The 23,386-nt window shown below is 36.5% G+C and overlaps 1 protein-coding gene across 3 annotated transcripts in view; it reads right to left on the reverse strand.

Annotated features, from left to right (window-relative positions):
• LOC150085771 (small G protein signaling modulator 1-like) overlaps nt 1-23,386 on the reverse strand; it is a 744,108-nt gene that overhangs the window by 419,346 nt on the left and 301,376 nt on the right. For all 3 annotated transcript variants that reach the window (XM_090374245.1, XM_090374244.1, XM_090374243.1), the window contains exon 12: nt 1,172-1,318. In XM_090374245.1, coding sequence (XP_090230371.1) covers nt 1,172-1,318 — 147 coding nt within the window. The remainder of the gene's footprint in view (nt 1-1,171; nt 1,319-23,386) is intronic.

Raw genomic sequence — 23,386 nt, forward strand, 5'->3', positions numbered from 1 at the left:
ACATATAATAAAGTTTAATTGATAAATTACACAAACAGTAAGACATTATCAACATTAACTATGGTAATAATAAAGTACAGCAGACTCTCAATTTACCGGGAAAATGATTAACCGGGCCACTTCAAGACTACAAATAAAAAAAAAAAAATTTAAAAAATCAACCAGAAATCATAAAATTCAAGTAATAACTAAAATAGGTATAAACAGATATTTTGCAAGTGATAAATAACTGACACGAACCGGCGTTATAAGTCGTCATTGGGAGATTAGCGTACCTATTATCTTGCAACTCCCGCTGATTTCCCATCTACCGCTCAAAACAAAACAAAAAAACAAAAAAAAAAAAAAAGGAGACCAAATGTTTAGTTTGATTTAGTGCATCGCGTCAATGTTGTGTTCTGTTGCACTGCAAAAGGACAAATTTTGTTTCGTTATTTATGTCAGGGATGTCGGAATTTTTTTTTTTTTTTTTGTTTTGAAATTGCGAAAATGATGGGCAAATGCAAGAGTTGTGCTTTCAAATTAAACAAAAATCTGAAATTATTCAAAAGTTTGAAAATGCATCCGTTAAATCTCTAATGAACCATTATAATGTTGGTGAACAAACCATATGCGACATTGTAAAAAAATAAAGGGAAGCTATTTGATTTAAAATCGACATCGTAAAAAATAAAGAGAAGCATCGTATTGGACACTTGAGTAGTACGTGTTAAGTTTTTTTCCCGTGGTTAACTGTGGGTAACTGAATCAGCGGATACAGGGGAACAACTGTACTGAATTTCAGCTTAATTTCTTCACTCTTTGTATCAGATTCTGCCACAGTTAGCTCCATATACATGCAGAGTGCAAGTGATAAGAACTTGTTTTGCAAGAGAACTGTCGTTGGCAATCTCCACAACCAACCAAGAAAATGCATTTTCACTGCTCTCAGTCCCTATCTGCCATAGTTCGAGGATGATTTGTTTAAAATTTAAATTAATACTACAGCACTATATCTCAATACTACTATAAAAAACAAAACAAAAAAAAAACAAGTAATATCACACTATTACTGGTTACTACGGCAGTATAAAAATATACTACAAAATTATTATAAAACAATTTTAAAGCATAATACATTATAAAATTTATAATTCATAGACTTTATACACAGAAAACATGAAATGCTTACATATTGTTTCTGGTTTCAGTGATGTGATAATTCTAAACACATAGTCACTGGCTTCTTCCTCTTCTTCTCCTATTTGGTTTTCACCATCCTTCGACAATTTTCTAATGGAACCACGACCTTTCCTTCGCAATTTTGGAAACACTTTACCTGGTATAAAGTTTAATGATAATCTAAATATAATGGCCCACTTATTGTCTTTATTATAATATCTATTTATTGATGAAAAATCACAGGTTTTAAACCTGGCACCAGTTGTGCCAATGATTGTTATCAATACAGTCACACAAAAACTGACCTATGCTCAAATCCCCCCCCTTTCTTTCTGGAAGGTTTTGAAAAATACTGCTCATGGTGTAATAATATATGTTCTTTTCTTAATAGATTACAGTACTTTATATCATACAATTTTTTAATTTTTTAATAAAAAAATTACATATTTTAAAGTGTTATGCTTTTTACACACATTTAAAAAAATTAATACTGCTGAAAATGAAAACACAAATTTAGTCATAAATTATGAACATGAAACTAAAAGTCATTTCCAATTTTCAGTTCAGAGAATTTTTAAGAATGTGAAACTTCAAACTTATGTTTGTGCATATATTAATGTTTTGTCAAGTACTCTGGTTATTATTATTATTATTATTAAAAAAAAATTATTTTTTTATATGGGATTTTTTCTGATAGGTACTGGTACTAAGTGAATGGGGTAGTTTGTTGTGTCCAGTTACTATTACTGTAACTCTTGGTCGAGGAACTGTCTTACTATCCTACAGGCATTCAGGATTGTGGCTTTATGGAGTTCCACATAGGTGTTCTCTGGGAGGCCTATTTTTTGTTGCTAGGTTCTTATGGGCTCTTTGGCACCATGCCAGTGGTTTACAAGATGATCAGGATAGTTACTTGTTCCATATACCAGATATCTTTGACTTCCTGTCAGGTCTGGAGTATTTCCTGATATTTTCCTCATAGGTTTTTTGGAGGTTGCTGGTGTTGGATACTGCTATGTTGATCAGGTAGGTAGACCATTTCCTTCTTGTTAATGAGGGAATGAGGGTTATGCCTAGTCTACTGTACTGGATTGTCTTGACTGTTATGATGGCACAGTCCCAGTATAGTCTGTGAGTAGAGATCTCTAGTACAGCCTGAGTCTTTTACTTATAATACAGTAAACTTTCTTTGATCAAGTGGTATTTTTGCACTAGCTTCTGACGTATTATCCTGGCCACCTGGTTGTGTATGTAAGTGTATTCCATCTGGGTGATCATATTGCATCCTGCAGTAACGGACTAGATTGTTTCTGGGGCCAGGTGGTATCACTGACATGTGTCATCTGTTACTCCAGAATTCTGGAGATGTATTTAATGGAATTAATTACCTGGTCTTGGATGGCGAGCATGAATCCTTCGGTCTTGGGGAAGAGCCTTCATTTGTGAGCCAAGCAGCAGAAGCCATCTTATCTATGTAGTCTTTAGAGGTCATTGTAGTGTCTTCTTCATGGATTGTCTTCTTCACCCATCTTTCTATCTTTGTTTCTTCTGTCTCTGTGAGTATGGTCCCCTTGTTCAGGTTGAGTGTTGTGGGCCATATGTCTATCTTCCTTATGGCTTGGTTGAGTGGTGCTGTGTTTTCCTGGAAGTAATCCCACAGGTTCTTAATTGCTTTCTTCTCTTGTTCATTGAGCTCAGGCAATCCCCTCCCACTTTCTTTACAAGCTATGGTCAGTCTCTCAATGGCCGACTTTGGGTGTTGGCACTTCTTGGTCACCATTATCCTGGTCAATCTCATAATCTATGATCCTGAAGGAGTATGTTAGTACTAGGATTGAATAATTGTTTATGGTATGACCATGTTCACGCCATTAAGCTTTGATTTTAGCAGGCTTCTCAGTCTTGGATGGTATTTCTCAGTGAGGTGGGCCTTGATCTCCTTGTGTTTTAAATGGTGGGCCTGCATCATCCCCAGATATTTGTATGTCTCTCCCTCTGATCTCTTCACCAGTCTTTTCATCTAACTGGATGTCCTTGATGCAATCCATGGGTCTTGCATCCCAGTGTCAGTGCTATACTTTTCAGTGAACTAGAGTAGCTGTTGGAGTTGATTCTTGTGGTATAGAGTTTGATGTTATCCATGTACATCAGGAGAGAGAGAGAGACAGTGTACAGGTTCTTCTTGCCTTCTTTTAGGGTATATCCATACTTGCTGTTATCGAGCATGGTGGATTGCGGGTTGAGTGCTAGACAGAACCAATGGACTCGGGGAATCTACCTGGAAGATTCCCCTTCTGATGGATATTGGCTGGTAGTGATGTTCTTGACCTTGATGGTGCTTAAGTTCTGCAAATTGCAGAACTTAAGTCATCAGGTGACTAGGCACCTGGGAGGTGATCTGATTAAGGTGTATAAGACCTTTAATGGATTGAGCAGGTTCAATTCTGATGGGATTCTTCCTCTTGCTCAAATTACAAACTGAGGAAAGACAGTTATAGAATAGATGTGCGGAAATTTTTCTTAAGCGCCAGTGGATAGTTGATTGCTGGAACAAGCTTCCATCTGTCATTGTGGAAGTTGATAAATAAATTCAAGGAAGAACTAGACAAACTTTCAGAACAATGGATGTGTGAAATGGGAATTTTTTTTGCTGATGCTGAATAAGCTTGCTTGCTTGCATCATATGGCTCTGCTAATGTTGCCTCAGTGTAGCATTGAGTTGTAAATGTTAAGTTTAAACAACAATTACTTTCTATGAGGAGGTCTATGTTTTCAGTTATTTTATATGTATGCGGGACAGTCTCAACTAATGCAATGCAGGTGTTGGCAGGCCATTTACCATTGGACTTATACATTGTATATAGGGCACTTTGCCACTATAACAAAAGAGGTACAATTGTTTCTTTTATGAATATTACTTTTGATAATGCTATTGATTTGACTAAGGCTACGAAGGATATTTTAATCAATTGGTTGTGAAATGACAACAGCGGTGGGATATAAGTGACACTGAGGAGGTGAGACGAGATTGTTTATCCCCAGGGTCACTCTTATTTTTGATAATAACAATAATATATGGTTTTTTCCAGTAATGGAATTGTCATATGTCCTGACTGGCCATGGATCCTTGAATTTTAAGTTATACCATTTTGGCCTTGTAACTTCTCCTTTGTGTAGTAGTTGTCAGCCTAAGACATGGGATCATATTTTATACAAGTGTAATTTGTATTCTGAACAAAGAGGAAAGTTATTGTTATTTATTGAAGATTTTAGGTTGGGTAATGAAAGTAATTATCTTGTTAATTAGATGAGATTTAATTTATTGCAAGAGTTCTGTGTAACTGTTTTTCGGCAGCATAGACATTGGGTAAGCCTTATGTATGATCATTAAACCCAAGGTAATTTCAAAAAGGTCATTTTTCCACTATTTATTTTATTTTATTTACCCAGATTATGGTTGGAAGGGTCTGCTGCTTGGTGTGGATTTTTTTTTTTTTTTTTTTTTTTGCTGGCTCCCAGACTGGTATACTGGGGGTGGGATTGCTAGCACCCACTGGTATAGCGTTTTCTCCGGTGGGGGGCAGGATTTTCTTTAAAATTTATTTATTTAATTTTTTTTTTTTTTGCTGGCTCCCAAGTAAGGCACACTGGGAGCAGGATTGCTGGCACTTACCAGTATAGCACTTTTTCTGGTGGGTGCGTTTTTTTATTTTTTGCGGGCTCCTTGGGGGCAGGATTGCTGGAACCCAGTGGTATAGCACTTCTTCCAATGGGTTCGGAATTTTGTGCTTTCGCATAGTAAGATAAGATAAGATACACTTTTGGGACTTTTCCATTTTTCTGGAGATTTTATACAAATATAGTATATACAGGTGGAGATAGTCAAGAGTCTGGGAAGAAAGTGTGTTGAATGCCGTCCAGAATAATCCTACTACCAGCACACGTGCCGTTGCCTCTGCCTGAGGAGTGTCTCATTGAAGTGTGCAGCGTGTCTGGCACAACAATTCCTTACACCCCTTTCACCTCCCAAGGGTTCAGTTACTGTTCCCCCAAGATCATCCTGCACATGTGGCTTTTGCGCAGAGGTTTCTCCAAGAAAGTGTTCAAGACTTGAATTTTCCAGCCTATGTTTTTTTCATGGATGAGGCTTATTTCACTCGGGAAGGCTTAATCAATCAGCACAATGCTCATGTGTGGATTCACGACAACCCACACGGTGTAAGCCCCATGCGGCACAACATCATGTCTCAATAAATGTGTGGTCAGGTATGGTTGGTGACTGCTTAGTCGGCCCATACATGTTACCATCCCGCATGAACTCCGCTAAATATCGGATCTTTCTTGAACAAGTCTACAGGGTTACTTGACGATGTTCCAGCAAATGTGAGACACAACATTTGGTTTCAACATGACGGGGCGCCTGCCCATTATGGAAGGTGTGTTCGTGACCATTTGAACAGGGGTTTTGGGTATCGATGGATTGGCCATGGTGGACCCGTTGCTTGGCCCCCAAGCTCACCTGATTTATCGAGCCTTGATTTCTTTCTGTGGGGGGCCCTCAAATCTATCGTGTATGAATCGCCTGTGGAGACGGAAATGAATCTTGTGGCGAGACTCGTCTGCACTGCTGCTGTCAAAGAAACTCCAGGTGTGTTCGACCGTGTCTGCCAATCCATGCTGTGTCGGTGTCACGCATGCATCGTGTCTCATGGTGGAACCTTCAAGCATCTGTTATAACATCACGAAATGCATCCATCTCGTACTCCATTGTTAATATTATGTCGAATAAATGTTTGCCACTAATGCTTCTTGTGCCTCTGCTACTACTACTACTTTCCCGTGATGTTTCCGGTTATGGGTTCCCATGCGATTCACATTCCTTTAGATGTTACCTACCTCCTCTAAACGTTTGTAGCAATATTTTTGAGACACCCTGTATATGTGGCCGACGCGGCCCAGTAAGTTACTTTATTTCTCGAGAAGCCATGTCGGCCACATGCGTGTGAGGCTATTACGGCATACATATGAAGGCCGTTTGTGATTAGTTTATTGTACATGCAGCGAGACCTGCAATAAAACTAATTGCGATAAAATAAACTTTCAAATGTTTCAATAAGTTTATCAGTATTGTTTGTGAAAACAAGTTCGTCAGTGCACTGTATTATCCATCATATTGTGTTGTGTTTTTCCACAAGTTTGTACAAGTGTGTTATAAAAAAAAAAAAAAAAAAAAAATCTAAAAAGGAATGGCTAAAACAAAATTACTAAAATAAGAGGAACTGAGAGAAATTGCTGGAATTTACAACTAAGCATAGAAACTTCCAGACACACTGGTGTCGAGTTTTTTCAGAAGTTCAACTTTATCTGTTATGGATAATGTACGGTGTTTACGCTTTACACAACGAGAAGCACTTCCTTTATGCATCGAAACCATGGCTGGGATTAAATGTGAGCAGATTATAATTATAAATGCACAAAAACAAGTATGAATAGCTTGCCAGTGTTTACGAGTTCGTGCCGACAGCTGATGCTGCAACCAACGGAACCAAAACAGTAGCAGCAGGTCGGTGTGCCGACCGGGGAACTTTGAAATTATGTCCGAATTAGTGGTGGAACCGGATTACCAGTGGCCAGATTAGTGATGGTCGACCTGTATAGGCAAACTTAGTAATATTATATCTGACAGTTCTACATACCAGGTTGTAGAGAAAGCAGTGTATGACAACTTAATTAAACAATTTAATAGCAAGTTAACTGAGTACAGAAAAAAAAAGACTATTTCGATGGCCATTTTAAAATCCCTTAAAGCTAGGACTAATGCGGTATCAACTCTTTTCAGACAGATCAAACTTCATAAAATAGGATATCCTATTAGATTTATTGTTTCTTACAGAAACACAGTTTTTGCATTGCTCACGGCGAACCTTTACGTTATTAAACCTTTGTGTTTAACATTAAAAGTTTAGTTTAAAGAATTCGGAGATGTTACTCAACCGATTAAAAGGAAAAACACTAAATGGAGATGACGAATTATTATCTTTAGATGTCGTTTCCTTGTACACCAATGTCAGAATATGCCCTTGACGTATTATGGGACCTTATCAATGATCAGACAATTTGTTTAAACATGTCAAATTTACCCAGAAATTAAATATTTTATTTGATTAAATTTCTTGTACAAACCAATTATAAATTATATTAATTTCCAAGATAAAATATACAAGCAGATATTCAGGTTACCAATGGGCCTTATCTTGAGTGGATTGGTTGCTGAAATTTATCTAAATAAGATCGAGCAGGTATACTTAATGTCATATCTCCCTAATATAACGTTCTATGGTATATATCTTGATGATATCTTAATAATTACTAATAAATATATAGTACAGAAGGTCCTGGATACATTTAATAACATTCATACTTGACTTAAGTTCACTCTAGAAGTGGAAATCCCACATCACAAATCCATAAATTTTCTAAATGTTACTTTAACCAGAGTTAACGAAAACATACTTTTTAAAATTTATAGGAAGCCAACGAATAGTGGAAAATTTTGGAACCGTTTGAGCTACCATCCTTTTATATATAAAAGGAGCATTATTTTTAATCAGTTTCATAATGCATATAGATACAGCTCTACTCAAGAATCCTTATTGGATGAGCTCACGGAACTGACAAAAAGATTTTTAAATAGGGGTTATTCGTTAGGTACCATTATGCAGATTAGTCAACAGGCAAAATATAAATTGGAGATGGGTACAACAAACGACAGGGTGAATCACAAACATTTTATTAAAGTTCTGTATATACAGCATTGGTATAGACAATTTATTAACATATTTAAGAACACTGAATTTAAGACTGTTCCACAACCCATGAGTAAGCTCCATGCAGTCTTGAAATATAGAGCATACGTAGTTTCTATAATGGAAACTCACAATATTGTTTACAATATTTCTTTTGGTGGGTGAAATTCTACTTATATTGGCTCAACCCAAAATTTACTTTCGGTAAGGATACAGCAGCATTTGGCATAAGTTAGGGCAGGTAGGACGGGTGCCTCTGAGCTTGCAGTTCATGCAATCACCGATGGACATGTGTTCCTTTTTAATGAATCGAAGGTTCTTAATAAACAGCAGGAATATTTTAAATTATTAATTACTGAAACATTAGAAATTAGATTAAATGTTAACTCTGTTAATATACGCAGACCTTATAATATTTCGGGCTTGTGGATGCTTATGCGCATGCATGAATAGTAATTCATACATTGGTTTATATAAATAATCTTGTAGTGGTGTCGTTAATTTTATATAAAACAGTGGGGGGGGGATATAATTTGCAAATCACTTTTGTACTTCTTGTGAACACGGTAACAAACCGAATAAAGTGGTCTTTTAAAAGAAATTAAAAAATGGTTTTAAAGTTTAATTTATGTGTGAATTAATTTTAATTATTTGTTTTGTCGTTTTTAGAATTTTGTGACAACTGTTTTTCAATTCTCATGATGGCTTGTGATGTTGCTTAGTTTTTGGAGGTTGGTGGCCGCCATCTTTCCGATTCCCTTGACATGACATGAGAGTTGAATGCATGATTATTTTAATTAATAGCTATTTTAACTTGATTTATTTATGACTATGCATGGGGGTAAGTTCATTATAATCATTCATGATTGAGTGTTGAGAGTTTAACAGTCCTATTAAAGAAGTATGAGGTTTTCACCTATAATTTAAGATTGTATACAGGTCTGGAGGGCTCATTTTAGGAAGGCTATAGAGCTGCTGGAAAGAGTACAGAGAAAGATGACAAGATTAGTGAATGGAACAAAGGGTTGCTCTTACAAAGAAAGGTTGAAGTTTTGCAAATTGCAGCTTCTGGAGACTAGGCACCTACGAGGTGATCTGATTGAGGTATATAAGGCCTTGAATGGTTTGAGAAAACTCAGTGCTGATGGGATTCTTCCTTTTGCCCAGATTAATTGCTTGAGGGGACATAAATTCAAATTGAGAAAAAAACAGTTGTAGAATAGATGTGCAGAAATTTGCCTTTAGCCAGTGGATGGTTGATTGGTGGAACAAACTTCCATTTGTTGTTGTAGAAGTTGACAGCTTAAATAAATTCAAGGCAGAACTATACAAACATTTGGAGCTAATGGATGGGTAAAATGGAAAGTTTTTTTTTTTTTTTGCTGATGATATAGCTTGATGATATGATGAGGCATATGATGCTTTCTTTCTTGCATCATATGCCTCTGCTAATGCCTAGAGCTCTTGGGTTCTGCGAACGGAAAATTAGGTCAGGCTTTGTCACATGGCCTGCTGAATTGTTGCAAACTAGCATTGTAACCCAATCTCATGCCGCTTTGAATCCTGGGGCCTTCTCTTCGACGGCTATATAGGTGCGCCGAGGCATCTTCTTCCAGAATAATGCCATCTCATCGGCATTGAAAACCTGTTCAGATTCATATCCCTTCTCCATGATGAGCTTCTATGTTGCGCAGGGTAGGTCTTAGCAGCCTCATGATCAGCTGAAGCAGACCAGCCCATAATCTTTACATTACAAAGTGAATAATGCCTCTTGAATTTCTGGAAAGAGCCTTTGCTGGCAATGAAGGTAGTTTCCATGGTGCTGCTGTACAGGGGGTTTGCTGCTCAAATCAGTTGTAATGAATGAGGGTCTTTAGCGGAAATCATACCATTGTTAACAGGTAAATTTTCCTTGTGCTGGTCTTTGATCCAAACGAACAGAGCATTCTCCATTTTAAACATCACTTTATCACATACATAAGTCATGTACAAAGGGTACTAGGAAAGTTTTGCAATATGACGCAACAATGAATCACAGGAAGCTGCTTGTTGCTGCATGTTGAGACATGTTCATACGTGCATAGTAGCCGCCGCGCCAAGTCGATGGGCTCAGTTATTCATTAGTAGTGAGAGTGTAAAGTGCTTGCGATGGCATCGTGGTCACGAAATGAGATAAGGACAGTTTTGCGGTATAATTTCGTGCGTGGTTTAACCATAGACCAGTGCTTAGAAGAAATGACTCTTGCACTAGATGATGATTGTCCACATCGTACAACGATATTCAGGTGGTATAGAGAATTCCAAAGGGGAAATTTCACTCTGGAGGATTCTGAGAGGCTGGGAAGGCCACGAACGTCAGTTACGGAGGAAAACGTTACTGCTGTGAGGAAAATGCTTGACGAAAACAGGCGAGTGACCTACCAACAGATAGAGGATACTTTGGGCCTAAATGCACCAGCAATTCGTTCGATTCTGCAAGATCATTTGCACGTGAAGAAACTTTGTTCTCTCTGGGTGCCGCATCAACTGACTGAAGAGCAGATGACACGACGTGTGACTTGGTGCCGGGAGATGTTAAAAAAGTTTGATAAGGGACAATCTCGGTATGTGAACAACATCGTGACAGGTGACGAGACTTGGCTGTACTATTACGATCTGCCGACCAAGGCTCAAAACAAAGTTTGGGTCTTTGATGATGACGACACACCCGTAATTGTCAGAAAATCCCGATCTGTAAAGAAGAAAATGATAGCTGTATTTTTCAAATCGAGTGGAATTGTGGAATGTGTCGTTTTGGACACGCAGAAGACAGTCACAGCTAAGTGGTATACTGAACAATGCCTGCCTAAAGTCATTGGATCTATGAAGAACCTGCGGCCAAAATCAAGAATGGACACCTGGTACCTCCATCACGATAATGCTGCAGCTCACCGCGCCAAAGCCTGCACCGAATATTTGACCACGACAGGACTGAAACTTCTCGAGCACCCTCCCTACAGTTCAGACCTTGCTCCCTGCGACTTTGCACTGTTCCCGCATGTGAAAATGAAGCTAAAAGGGAGGCGGTTTTCCAGTGATGAGGACCTTCTACGGGCTTGGGACAACGAGTGTGCTTTACTCCCTAGTGAAACTTGGCAGAACTGGTTTAAAGATTGGTTTCGGAGGATGGAGAGGTGTATTGAATGTAAAGGAAATTACTTTGAAAAAATTAAATAAACAAAGCTGTATTGCAAAACTTTCCTAGTACCCTTTGTATTTAGCAGTAAATATTCCACCAATTTGCACCGCCTCTCTGATTTCAGTTTCTTGTTTCCTTATGTATCGTATGGTACTTCCGTTGATACCAAACATGTGGCCTACGGCCGCATATGAGCCCTTCTTGACATTTATCTAGAATCTGCACTTTCTCATTCAAAGTCATTACTTTCTTGGCCCCTTTTAGGCTTTTGTCCATGTTGCCCTTCATTTAGAACCCATTTAAAATGCAGACACACAACACATAAAGGTCACAAGCCATCCTACTTGGATGGAGCTCACCGCAAGACTGAAGACGCATGTGTCCCACCTTCACTCAGGGTGAATGCAGCGAGCAGCAGTGAAATTTTTAGTTTGATAAATTTTGCGACTGCCAACGCAAAAATACGAATCCGTGAATACAGATCCTGTGAATATGGACACCCGACTGTACTATAGATTACTAATTTTAGGAGTATAACTATTAACTATACTACATACTGATTACTAATCATATACTACTATATAGCATATGGTTAGTAGTTATACTAGCCATATACCTATATAGTATAGTACATTAGTAGTTATACTAGTGGTTTTCAACGAGGTGCCGTGGCACCTTAGGGTGCTGCAACAACATTCGAGGGGCGCCACGTAATCTGGGTTTAAGTTCCTAAACTTATTATTATTTTTTAAAATTTATATGTTTATTTCATTATAAAAAGGTGTACAGTATCTTTTTAATTTTGTGGTGATCTATAATTGATGTTTACTTAGTACCTCTATATAAAGAATAAAATTATTATATACTGTATACATATAATTTGTATTATGAAATGTAATTTTTATAATTATATTATTGTAATAACTATCACACACACACACACACACACACACACACACACATATATATATGTATGTATGCAGAGAGAGAATCGGATCTAACAGGCAGAAAATTGAGTAGGGGTGTCACAAAATAAAATAAATTACTTAGGGGTGTCGTTATTAAAAAAAGGTTGAAAACCAGTGAGTTATACTATACAGTATAACTACTAACCATATATTATATACTAGAGGTCTGCACGGACCTGGGCATGGCCCTCAGGCTTTGGCCCAACCTGACCCTTGGGTCAGGTAACAAACGATGTTTCGGTTTGGCGCGGGTACAAATAATCGAAATGAATTGTTATTTCATACATTTCGGACTATTTCTTATATATATTTTTTTATGTATTTAAATTTTTAAAGGTTTTTTTAAAAAATGTGTATTATTTGTCTGTTGACACTTTTAATTGGCCAATAAGGCGCACTTCGCCAATGTCTCCAAAATTTGTTTCTTTCATGGAAATAACCTGCCAGCGGTGCAAGCTCTGAAAGAAATTTTGGTGCAAGAGAGTTGAAAGTAGCAAAGGTGTTGACTATTTTATTTCTGCACAACAATTTGCAATAAAAAGCTTGTGAAGAGAAGGTGGATATCGATATTAGTTTCGGAATTATATTAAGCATGTTAAATTGAAAATTTATTATATTTTTTTATTATAATTAATATTGATAATTATTATTGTTATATAATTATTAATATTCAATTTTGTATCTAAAAGTTTATTTTTTTTATTATTATGAAACTTCAGAAATTAATGCTAGCGATTTTCTTTATATAAAATGTTTTGGTCGGGCCAGGATAAAAATCAGTTCGGGTGGGATAGGTAATGAAAAATCGGTTCGGGCGGGTAATGAATTTGAAAAACAAATTCGGACTTGGATTGGGTCAGGCCAGGCCGGGTTAAGCGGAACAGCTTTTATTCTTGCATAATATTACTACCTGCTTACTCTACCGAATCAATATTAGTGACTGGGTTAGCATTATTAGTGTCATTTAGGAAGTGACATCATTTCCATCTCTTAGTATGAACGATGTAATGTTTTATTCACATGCCCGCTACTTATTCTACAGAATCAACGTTACTACTGTAGCATCGTTAGCACCATTTAGGAAGTGATGTGATTTGCGCCATTTCCGTAAGAAAATTTCGTTTCTAATTGGCTTTGCTTCAGTCTGAAAATGTAGTAGGTGCCGCCAAAGATGTTTTTTCACATCAAAAGGATCCCAAAGACAGATAACACACGTTAATGATGCCACCTCAGCCCAGAAACAATCCAGTACATTAATGTGGTATGCAGGGTGATCACCTAGACACAGTACATTCACAGATGTGACCAGGTCACCAGGATAATACATCAAAAGCTAACAAAGAAATACCAGATAATCAAAGAAAGTATACTGTATTACACGTATGATCCTCAGACCATAATAGCAATGCCTATCCATTTACTGGAGCACACCATAAGAATGGAAAAGATGATCCCACATACCAGACTAGAGATAATCCTCATCAACAAGAAGGAAATGGCTAGCTACCCGATCGATGTTTTCTGGAGGTTTCTGAAAGGTTTCTGGAGTTTTCTGGGCCAAACGTCAGAAACATCCAGAAAACCTGTGAGGAAAAGATCAGGAAGTAGAAGACCTCAGACTGGAAGTTAAAGAGATGTGGCATATAGAGCAAAAAACAACAATCTTGATCAATATGTTACCACTGGCAAAGAGTCTACATAAGAACCTAGCAACAACAGACCTCCCAGAGAACATCTACAAGTAACTCCAGGAAGCAGAAACCACAAACACCTGTAGGATAGTCAGAGAGCTCCTAGACCAATAATAGTAAATAACAGTAATCAGATATAACAACTACACCATGAACTTGGTAACTGCATCTGTCACAGAATAGGAAAAATCCCATCAGGAGAAGAAAGGGAAAATAATAATTTAATAAAAAAATAGAGAATAAATAAAAATAATAAAATAATAATAACAATTTTATATCAGTAATAATAATAATAATTATTGAGATAAAAAAACATATCTCTTACAACAATTAAACATAAGAGAAAACTTTCCATAGCAGACACCTTCTCAGCTGATATGTCAATTTCAAAATAGGGATATGTGAGAGCATGTGAGTAGCTCATATACACTAGCAAGTGGTATGTTGTTTTATGTGATGATTAAAAGAGTCTCATAAACCAATATGAAGCATATGGCAAAAAATAATTGTGCAGAACCCAATAGGTTCGCTGCATTTTTAATTCCAAAAAAAAAAAAAATTATTTTTCACTTCCAAAACATCTTGCATAAAATTTTTACTATATTTAGAAAGGTGGGGGAAAAAATTCAGATTTTTTATCATTAATTAATGATTAATGCACAATGGATATCTGGAGAGTAACTGTCAAATCCTGCAAGACTGCTGCCAGGCTAAAGTAACTAAATTCAATGGTTAGAAAGTCCAGCAAACACTGGACTAACACCACAACACTCTTTATTATTATTTTAATAAACAAGACATTTAAAGTAAATTTAAGTTAAAATAAAATAATACAGTGCAACTGGGATTGGAGAGGTACAAAATTTTGAAGGCCGCTTGGCCTCTTTCTTTGGGGCTAAAGGCACAAAAGAAAGAACAAACAACTAGAAATATAGATAGTTAAATCTAAGGGTAGCCCCCCCCACAGAGAGAGAGAGAGAGAGAGGGAGAGAGATTGTATGTCATCTAATAAAAAGTAAGGATACCATTAGGACTTCATTTATTCAAACTAATTAAAGCCTTGAATGCTTAAAATTAGTTCCAGATGGAACCAAACGTACACCTTTAGAGGCCTGAGGTACAACTTGGGGTGGGGAGGGGACTTGTAGTTTTGGGTATTTTATATTTAAAATATAAGAAAAACTGTTATCACAATTGATAACACATAATAATACATATACACATTCTTATATCAGGGATATATATTTACAAAAGTAAAAAATCGTCCAGAAAAAAACAATCCAGGACAAGAAATTAACACAATAATAATTAAATAACATTGAAATCACAAATAAGGTAAAGCTACACAGAACAACAGATAACGTAAACGATAACCAATATAATTACAGGGCAGAAAGAAATTCTGGCATCAATCGCACACAAAAAATAATAATTAAATAATAACCAACACTGTAAATATAAGAATATTTTTTCTGGCCTTTGTCTTTGCAAATATTAGCATTAGCAGAGGCATATGATACAAGAAAGCAAGCTTATATAACAGCAGAAGCAAAAAAAAAAAAAAAAAAAAAAAACTATTCTCATTTCATTCATCCATTCACTTTAAATGTTTGTCTAGTTCCACCTTGAACTTATCTAAGTTGTTAACCTCTGCTACACATGGAAGTTTGTTACAACAATCAACCACTGGCTGGCTAAAGGAAAATTTCCACACATCTATTTTACAACTGTCTTTCCTCAATTTGAATTTATGCCCTTCAGGTGAGTAATCTGAGCAAGAGGAAGAATCCCATCAGCACTGAGCTTTCACAAACCATTCAAGGCCATATACACCTCTAGGCACCTTAGAGGTGATCAATCAGATCACCTCTAAGGTGCCTAGTCTCCAGATTCTCCAATTGGAACATAACTCTTTGTTCCATTCGCCAATCTCGTTTCCCTTCTCTGTACTCGTTCCAGCAGCTCTAAATCCTTCCTAAAATGAGGCCTCCAGACCTGTATTACCTGACCATTGCCTTAAACAAGGGGATAATCACTTCCTTATCACTGTTAGCAAAATTCCTGTATATGAGTGACAAGACACCAAGAGCTACTCTTGCAGGATGTCTGCACTACTCAGAATAAGTTAATTATATCATTATAATTTACAAGTTTGTTGATTCTGTTTCAATGAATAAGATTAATTGGACATTGTATTTTGTATTAAATTATTCCTTAAATAATTCTTGATCTTTTTTTTAAATACCGAAAATGATAATACTATTCATCACTTGCATTTGTAACTGGCATTGTTAAAAATATTTTAGAAATAACTTCAACATTAGGGAAGGTAGACTTCAAACGACCATTTATAATATTATATATAAATATCTTTCATATTTAAAATATTTTTCTCATTGGAAAATTTTAAAAACTATAACTTCATATTTAAATTTATTGGCATCAGTCATTTCTGAGCATTTATTAACCATTTATTAATTTTTCAATATTCACATTAAATTAATTTTCATTCATTTCATTTCTAAAAATAAAGTAAATATATTTAGTATTTCAGAATATACTTCAGTTTGATAATTAATTTCAGCAATAAGTTTATCAAAAATAACATTAATAGTAGTAGCAATAAACATTTACTTTTTTATGTAGAGTAACTTTGATATGTTGTGTAATCATAATATTACATTTTTTATTCTCTTTTTTTTTTTTTTTTTTTTTCATATCTTTGTATTTTGTCTCCTCCATTAAACATTTTGCTTTATTTTCTATAGTTTAAAAATCATTTCTTATATCTAAAATAAATCAATTCAATTCAATGATTTTAAAAGATTACTATTTTCTAATATAGAATTTTATAGACCTGAAGGGATTTTCTTGTTGCATTTAATCTTTTTAATATTCTGTCCCACATTAATGTGGGACAAAATATTAAAAAGATTAAATGCAACAAGAAATGAAGAATGATGAAGAACAAGAATAAAGTTTCATATTCATCAAATTTTTTGACGATTTTTGAACCTTCTAATTGGAAAATCGGTTTCTCATTTTCACAGGTAGATAAATTAATTAAAGCTTGCTGAATTTGTTTATACCTTCTTTTTATTGTCGACAGCATCTGCATTAGCTGACCATCTTGTCTTTCTTCTAATTGAATTTTCTTCTCATTATCAACATATATGGCCAGGAAATGGTTTTGTTGGGTGTATATACACCTGTAAATGATGCATCTGACACTGAAAAGGACAAGTTCTACCACATGCTTTATGAACAAGTAGATTGGGTTTACAAGAATCAACAAACAGTTTTGACAGGATATCTAATTGGACGGGTAGAATCAAAAAGAAATGACAATGGTAAGAGGCTTATCGATCTCTGCAAATGGTAACACCTGAAAATCTTGACACCTTTTTTCAACACAAAAATATCCATAGATATAGATGGGAGCGACCATCCCTCCAGCAGAAATTGATCATAGACTATATAATTTTTCACCAGAAGTCAGAATGGACAAAAAAATGATAGCAGGGTAACGAGAAATGCCAACTGTGGTTCTGATCATTACCTGGTGATTGCTGATATATTTTTCAAATACCAGAAGCGCCAAATGAGATATAATACTACCATTCAAGACAATAGGGTAATGCAGGGAAATATTACTTATAAAGTGGAACTACTATCTCATGACAGCATTAAAGATCTCTTCCAGAGAAGACTTCAGAACCATCTGTCTCACACTAAAGAAACAGAAAAGTGAATATCTTGTATGACAGCATTAAAACTGCCATATTAAGGCAGCTAACAAAGCACTAGCCAAATAGATAACAAATATAAACAACACTATTGGTGGAATAAAGAGGTAGCTGGGTTGGTGAAAGAAAAGAAAAGAGCCTATAACAAATGGTTAATGAATAGAAATAGGGAAAATAGAAAAGAATACAAAAGGTGTAATAGAGCAGTTAAATGGAAAATTACTGAATCCAAGAATGCAGCATGGGAGAAAATATACCAAGAAATTGACAGCTCATTAGGAGGAACACAGTCATCCAAAGCCTGGAGAAACTTGAAAGTACTGAAAACAAATGAATCTCGATCAAATAAAAACTTTATTGATATGCCAACGTTGGAAAAGTCATTATAATAACCTATTTAACGAAGGACTACCCCAATATCAAAACATAATTACCCCTCCATCAGTGGATAAAGGGAAGATAGAAATTACAAAACATCAAGTACTAGACGGCACAAAGTTGAAGAACAAAAAATCTCCAGATCTGTTCAACAGATGTGTACAACTAAGAAAAACACCAAAGGAATGGAAAATTAGCTATATATCATCCAGTTAAAAAGGGAGAAATAGACAGGATCCTGGGAACTATATAGGCCTAAGTGTGAATTGCACTATTAGATATTGGGAACTATATAGGCCTAAGTGTGAATTGCACTATTAGAATATTGGGAACTATACAGGCCTAAGTGTGAATTGCACCTTAGAGTACAATATGTCCAGATTGTACTCTAAGGTGCTTCACAGTTAAAATTACGAGAGGAGGTAAAAGTTAAGATTAGTGAAGAACAACACGGATTTATGTCCGGTCGCTCATGTGTGTACAATTTGTTCATTCTGCAGCAACTAGCAGAGAAAAGAAAAGCAAGAAATAAAGATACCTACTTTGCCTTTATCAATCTAGAAAAGGCTGACTACTCTGTTCCAAGAAATGAATTATGGAAAGCCCTACAACAGATGGCAATTGATCCAGAACTTGTTGAACTGATTAGGGAATTATACGATAACAACGTGGCATTTATTAAAGTTGGAAAGTCTCTATCTTACCCAATCTATCCAACAACGGAGCTGTGGGCAAGGCTGTACCTTATCACCTTTATTGTTTATGTTTTCTTGGAATGCACCTTGCAAGAATGAAAAAAAAAAAGCTGTTGTGGAATGGGAGTACTGATTAATGACAGATATTTATGGAATCTCAATTTTGCCAATGATCAGGTCAGCATAACACAAGAAGCATATGATTTGGAATACATGTTAAGAAAACTGCATCTTACATATAAGTAATGGGGCCTCAATATCAATTTCACAAAAACAGAATTTCTAAGCACAGCAGAGCATCTAGATGACTTGGAAGTCACACAGTCTATACATCTAAAACCTGATGACTTCTTCAGGTGTCTTGGTTGTATTATAACTAAGGAAGGGCTGGAGAAAGAGGATGTTAGCACATTAATTCACCAAAGTAGGAAGATTCTTTGTGCCCTCAATGCTATCTGGTGGGACAACAATATATGTTTTTTGTTCTAAAAGTACAAAAAACATATGGACAGCAGTTAGTGGAATCAGTTGTTGTTTGGTTTTCAGGAGCATTAGCAACTAAGGCCATATTGCTCCGCGATATGCGGTGATCATTCCCTGACCTTTCCGCATCCTCCCTATTTGGTGGTGACGGGCTCGAACCTCGGTCTAATCAAGAAGCACGTGCTACACACTGCTGCTCCTTCCCACCTGGCTATGGAGGTGCCGCGTGGAATCAGTACTTTGCTACGGATGTGAGGAGTGGACACTGAAAGAGGATGACAAAAATAAGCTTAGGGCCCTAGAGATGGACTACCTTTGTCGAAGTGCTAAAGTTTCCATGATTGAGAAAATTACGAACAAGAAATTAGGTGTTTCCATGCAGTTTTTTTTTTTTTTTTTTTTTTTTTTAATGAAAACCACAAACATGAAAGATATTAGAACCTATAGTACTTAGTACCGTGCTTGGGTTGGAGGTTGAGAAGACGAAAGAAGATATTTGTTGACATTAGACTCAAACTTCTGTGGACTGTAATTTTCAGGAAATATATATGAAGGAAGGTTGTTCTAGAAAACAGCAGTTGAATGAATAAATGAGGAAGATGAAAAGTTGGTTCTGTGAATTTGAAGTTGGACAGTAAATGGATGTTGGCTTGTGGTGGCACGTGTTCGGACTGTTTTGAAAGAGAGAGCAGGAATTATAGAAGCCAATTCAGAAGAACAGTGCCCATGGAAGTATCTGTAGAACAGGCATACAGCAGAAACAGTACGTCTATGAGACAGCGAGTGGAGAGACTCTGTTAGAGAGGAGTCATTAATTAACCTAACTGCCCTCTTCTGAATGGAATCTAGAAGCCTTAGAGAAGTTTTGGGGACACTGCCCCAGATGTGAGAACAATATTCTACGGTAGGGTGGATTTGCGATTTGTACAGAGTGTACAACTGTTTGGAAGAAAAGTAACGCCGAGAGCGAAAGAGAAAACCAAGTTTATTAGATGCAGAGGAAGCAATATTTATAATGAGCTTGTGCCAAGAGAAATTACAAGTCGGGGTAATCCTCAAAAGAGATATATCATTTTGTATAGAAATTGGAGTGTCACCAAAGATAAGCACAGGAGCAGAAGAATCCTTTTTGCAAGATATAACATAAGACTGAGTTTTAGAAGGATTGAAATCAACTAAGTTGTCTTTGCCCCACTGGAGAATTACCTCAAGATCAGTATTTAAGGAATTGGTAGCAGATATTCTAGAAGTTGAAGCTGATTGAGCAGGGCAAGGTTTCAAAATGGAAAGTGGAATGCAATGTGCTATCATCGGCAAAGCTATGGATAGCATTTCCAGTCATGGAAGAAATTCATTAATATACAAGAGGAAAAGAGTGGGTGAAAGAACTGAACCTTGGGGGACACCAGCATTAGTGGAGAAGTTAGAAGACAGAGTGCCATCTAACATCACCCTCAGTGAGCAATCAGAGAGAAAACTGGATAACCATAAGATGGAAGCTTGTTTAGAAGACCTTTATGCCAAACACAATTGAAAGCCTTTGAGATGTCAAGGGCAACTGCTTGTGTTTCGCCAAACTTTTCCACTGAATTTGTCCATAAATGGGTAACATAAGCCAGAATATCACCATTGGATCGACACTGACAGAATCCATACTGGTGATCATTGATCAGACAGAAGGTTTCTGGGTAGTTTGAGTTGGCAGTTAATTGATTTCTCCATTACTTTAAAAAGAGTAGAAGTAATTGCAATGGTACGATAATTGGATGGGAGGGATTTGTCACCTTTTTAGGAACTGGCTGGATATGAGCAAATTTCTAAACAGAAGGAAAAACACCTTTGGACTAAGAAAGTGAAAAAGAGGCATCAAAGAACAGGAGTAATTTAGGAGCACACATTTTGAGAACAAGTGGAGAAATACAATCAGGACCTGGAGCTATCTTAGCAACAAGATTCATCAAAATCCTTCTGACATCCTTTTGAGGGAAGACCACAAGAGGCATTGAATGGAGTGTGTGTGTGTGTTGGGAATGGTGAGAGGTGTTTTACCAAGGTTATTAATACATGAGTTGGAAGAAAAATGGGATGCTAGCAGGTCAGCTTTATCTTCGGCTGAAGTAACAACAGAACCATCTGGTTTTGACAGAGGTGGGAGCAGAGATGAACAAAAGTTGTGGCCAATAGCTTTGGAAAGAGACCAGAATGCTCAGCTACCATTAGGGCAAGAAGCAAGTTTTCTATTCTTAGCCTGTTCAAACTCTAGTTTAGACTGATTAATAACTGCTTTCTGATTGTTGCGATCTTTGGTGCAGGCAGAAAATGAAACTGAAGAATTAGAAACATGCCAATTATGATATGCAACGTTCTTCTCTTGAACAGCCTTACCACATTTATTGGAAAACCAAGGTTTAGATAAAGGACAAGATTTTAAAGTGGAGTGTGGGATAAAGTATTCAATTCCTGCAAGAATAATTTCACTGACACGATCTGAGCAAACGTTGACATCAGAAGTTTTGAAATAGTAATCCGACCAAGGAAAAGAAGAAAAGAAATCTCGCAGGTCATCCCATTTTGCATTCTTGTAATGGCAAACAACACAAGGTTGGTAATAGCCATGTGATAAAGGCTCCACTGGAGAAGAGACAATCACCAAGTTGTGATCTGAGGTGCCTAAAGGACCACTCATTGCGACCATGCACTTAGAAGGTATGTTTGTGAGAAAAAGATCAGGCGTGTTGGCTGTATGGTTAGGACTGTCCGGTATTCTTGTAGGCAAATGAACCATCTGTGCAAGGTCATTAGTAATTGCAAAAGCCTCAGCATCTCGACCAGCTGGGTCAGTGTGACTAGAAAACAGAAGCCAGCTGGAGTTGTGAACATTAAAATCACCAAGGAAAATTACCTCACTGTTAGTAAAGTTGGACTGGAGAAAGTCAAGTTGCAAACAGAGGAAGTCAAAGAGCTCCAACTGATTAATGGAGTTGGGAGAACGGTAGAGACAACAGATGAATTTGACACAATGAGATGGAGAGATTTTAAACCAGAGAAGATCGACGAGAGGAGATTCCAAGTTACCAATTCTCTTCCAAGTTACCAATTCTCGGAATATCGGAACAGACATAAGCACAAGTACCTCCTTTGAGGCGAAAGGAATCATACAGCGAATAATTTGGGCAACTGAGATGAGCAGTAGTTGAATCAACCGACAACTGAGATTCTGTCAGAAAAAGTAAAAGTGGTTTGGCAGACTGAAAGTGGAAATGGACATCGTTGAGATTAGAATTGAGACCACGTATATTTGTGAAATGGACTAGGGAGCCTTTGAGAGGTTTAGATCTTTTTGCAGATAATTTTGCAGATGAAGATATTATAGAGTAAATTGAAAATAGAAGGCTGAGATGGTTTGGACACCTATGCATGAATGAAGAGAGATGGTCTAAAATTTTATATGAGGGGATACCATGAGGGAAGAGAAGACAAGGATACCCTAGAAAATCATGGAGGTGGGGTACAATATCGGCTACTAGAGAAAGAAATTTAAAAGTTGAAGATGACCAAGTCTGGCTACTTTGGAAAATGGCAACGACAAGGCGACAATCTGTCATAGAAAGTCAAACATATATCAATTTTCTTCTAAATATTAGTCTAGTATGCTCCCAATCTTGTAGCAGCATAAAATATGTTTTTATTTTACATAAATTTTGTATAAAATAAAAATAATGCACTGCTTCAGGACAAGATTCCGCTACATTATAGGCAATCAAATTTAAAGAATGACTAGAACATGTTACATAATGTGCTTTAGAACCTGATGGATGCATTGTTTCAGCTTTTACCCCTGCAGTTTTTAATATTTATAGATAAATTATTTAATTTGTTAAATGATTATTCTTTCTAAGTATTCTGCATTGTGCTGCTGTATTGGTAGGAAATACACCGCCATAGCCGAGTGGTCATGCATGAGGGTGAGTAAGTACACGTGCCTTGAATGACTGGGAAACAACCCCGTGAGTGCTAAATATGGTGTTGTTTCTACATTTTCTCTATCTTGTGAACTCCTCTGTTTATACTCCGAGACGGCCACATGGTCGTCTTTGAGTATAAATAGAGAAGTTTACAAGATAGAGAAAATACAAGAAACCAAAAAATCTTTCTTTAAACCCTTAGTTGTAACATACCTAATTATAAAAATTAATTGATCTGCATGATTTACATTGAGTCAACTATTAGTAAAAAATAAATTGCTTCCTTTACTTCTGATATTAAAATTTCTTTTCTTT

The sequence above is a fragment of the Mastigoproctus giganteus genome, chromosome 5 (genome assembly GCF_048544385.1).
Source record: "Mastigoproctus giganteus isolate SK-2022 chromosome 5, ASM4854438v1, whole genome shotgun sequence".
NCBI lineage: Eukaryota > Metazoa > Arthropoda > Arachnida > Uropygi > Thelyphonidae > Mastigoproctus > Mastigoproctus giganteus.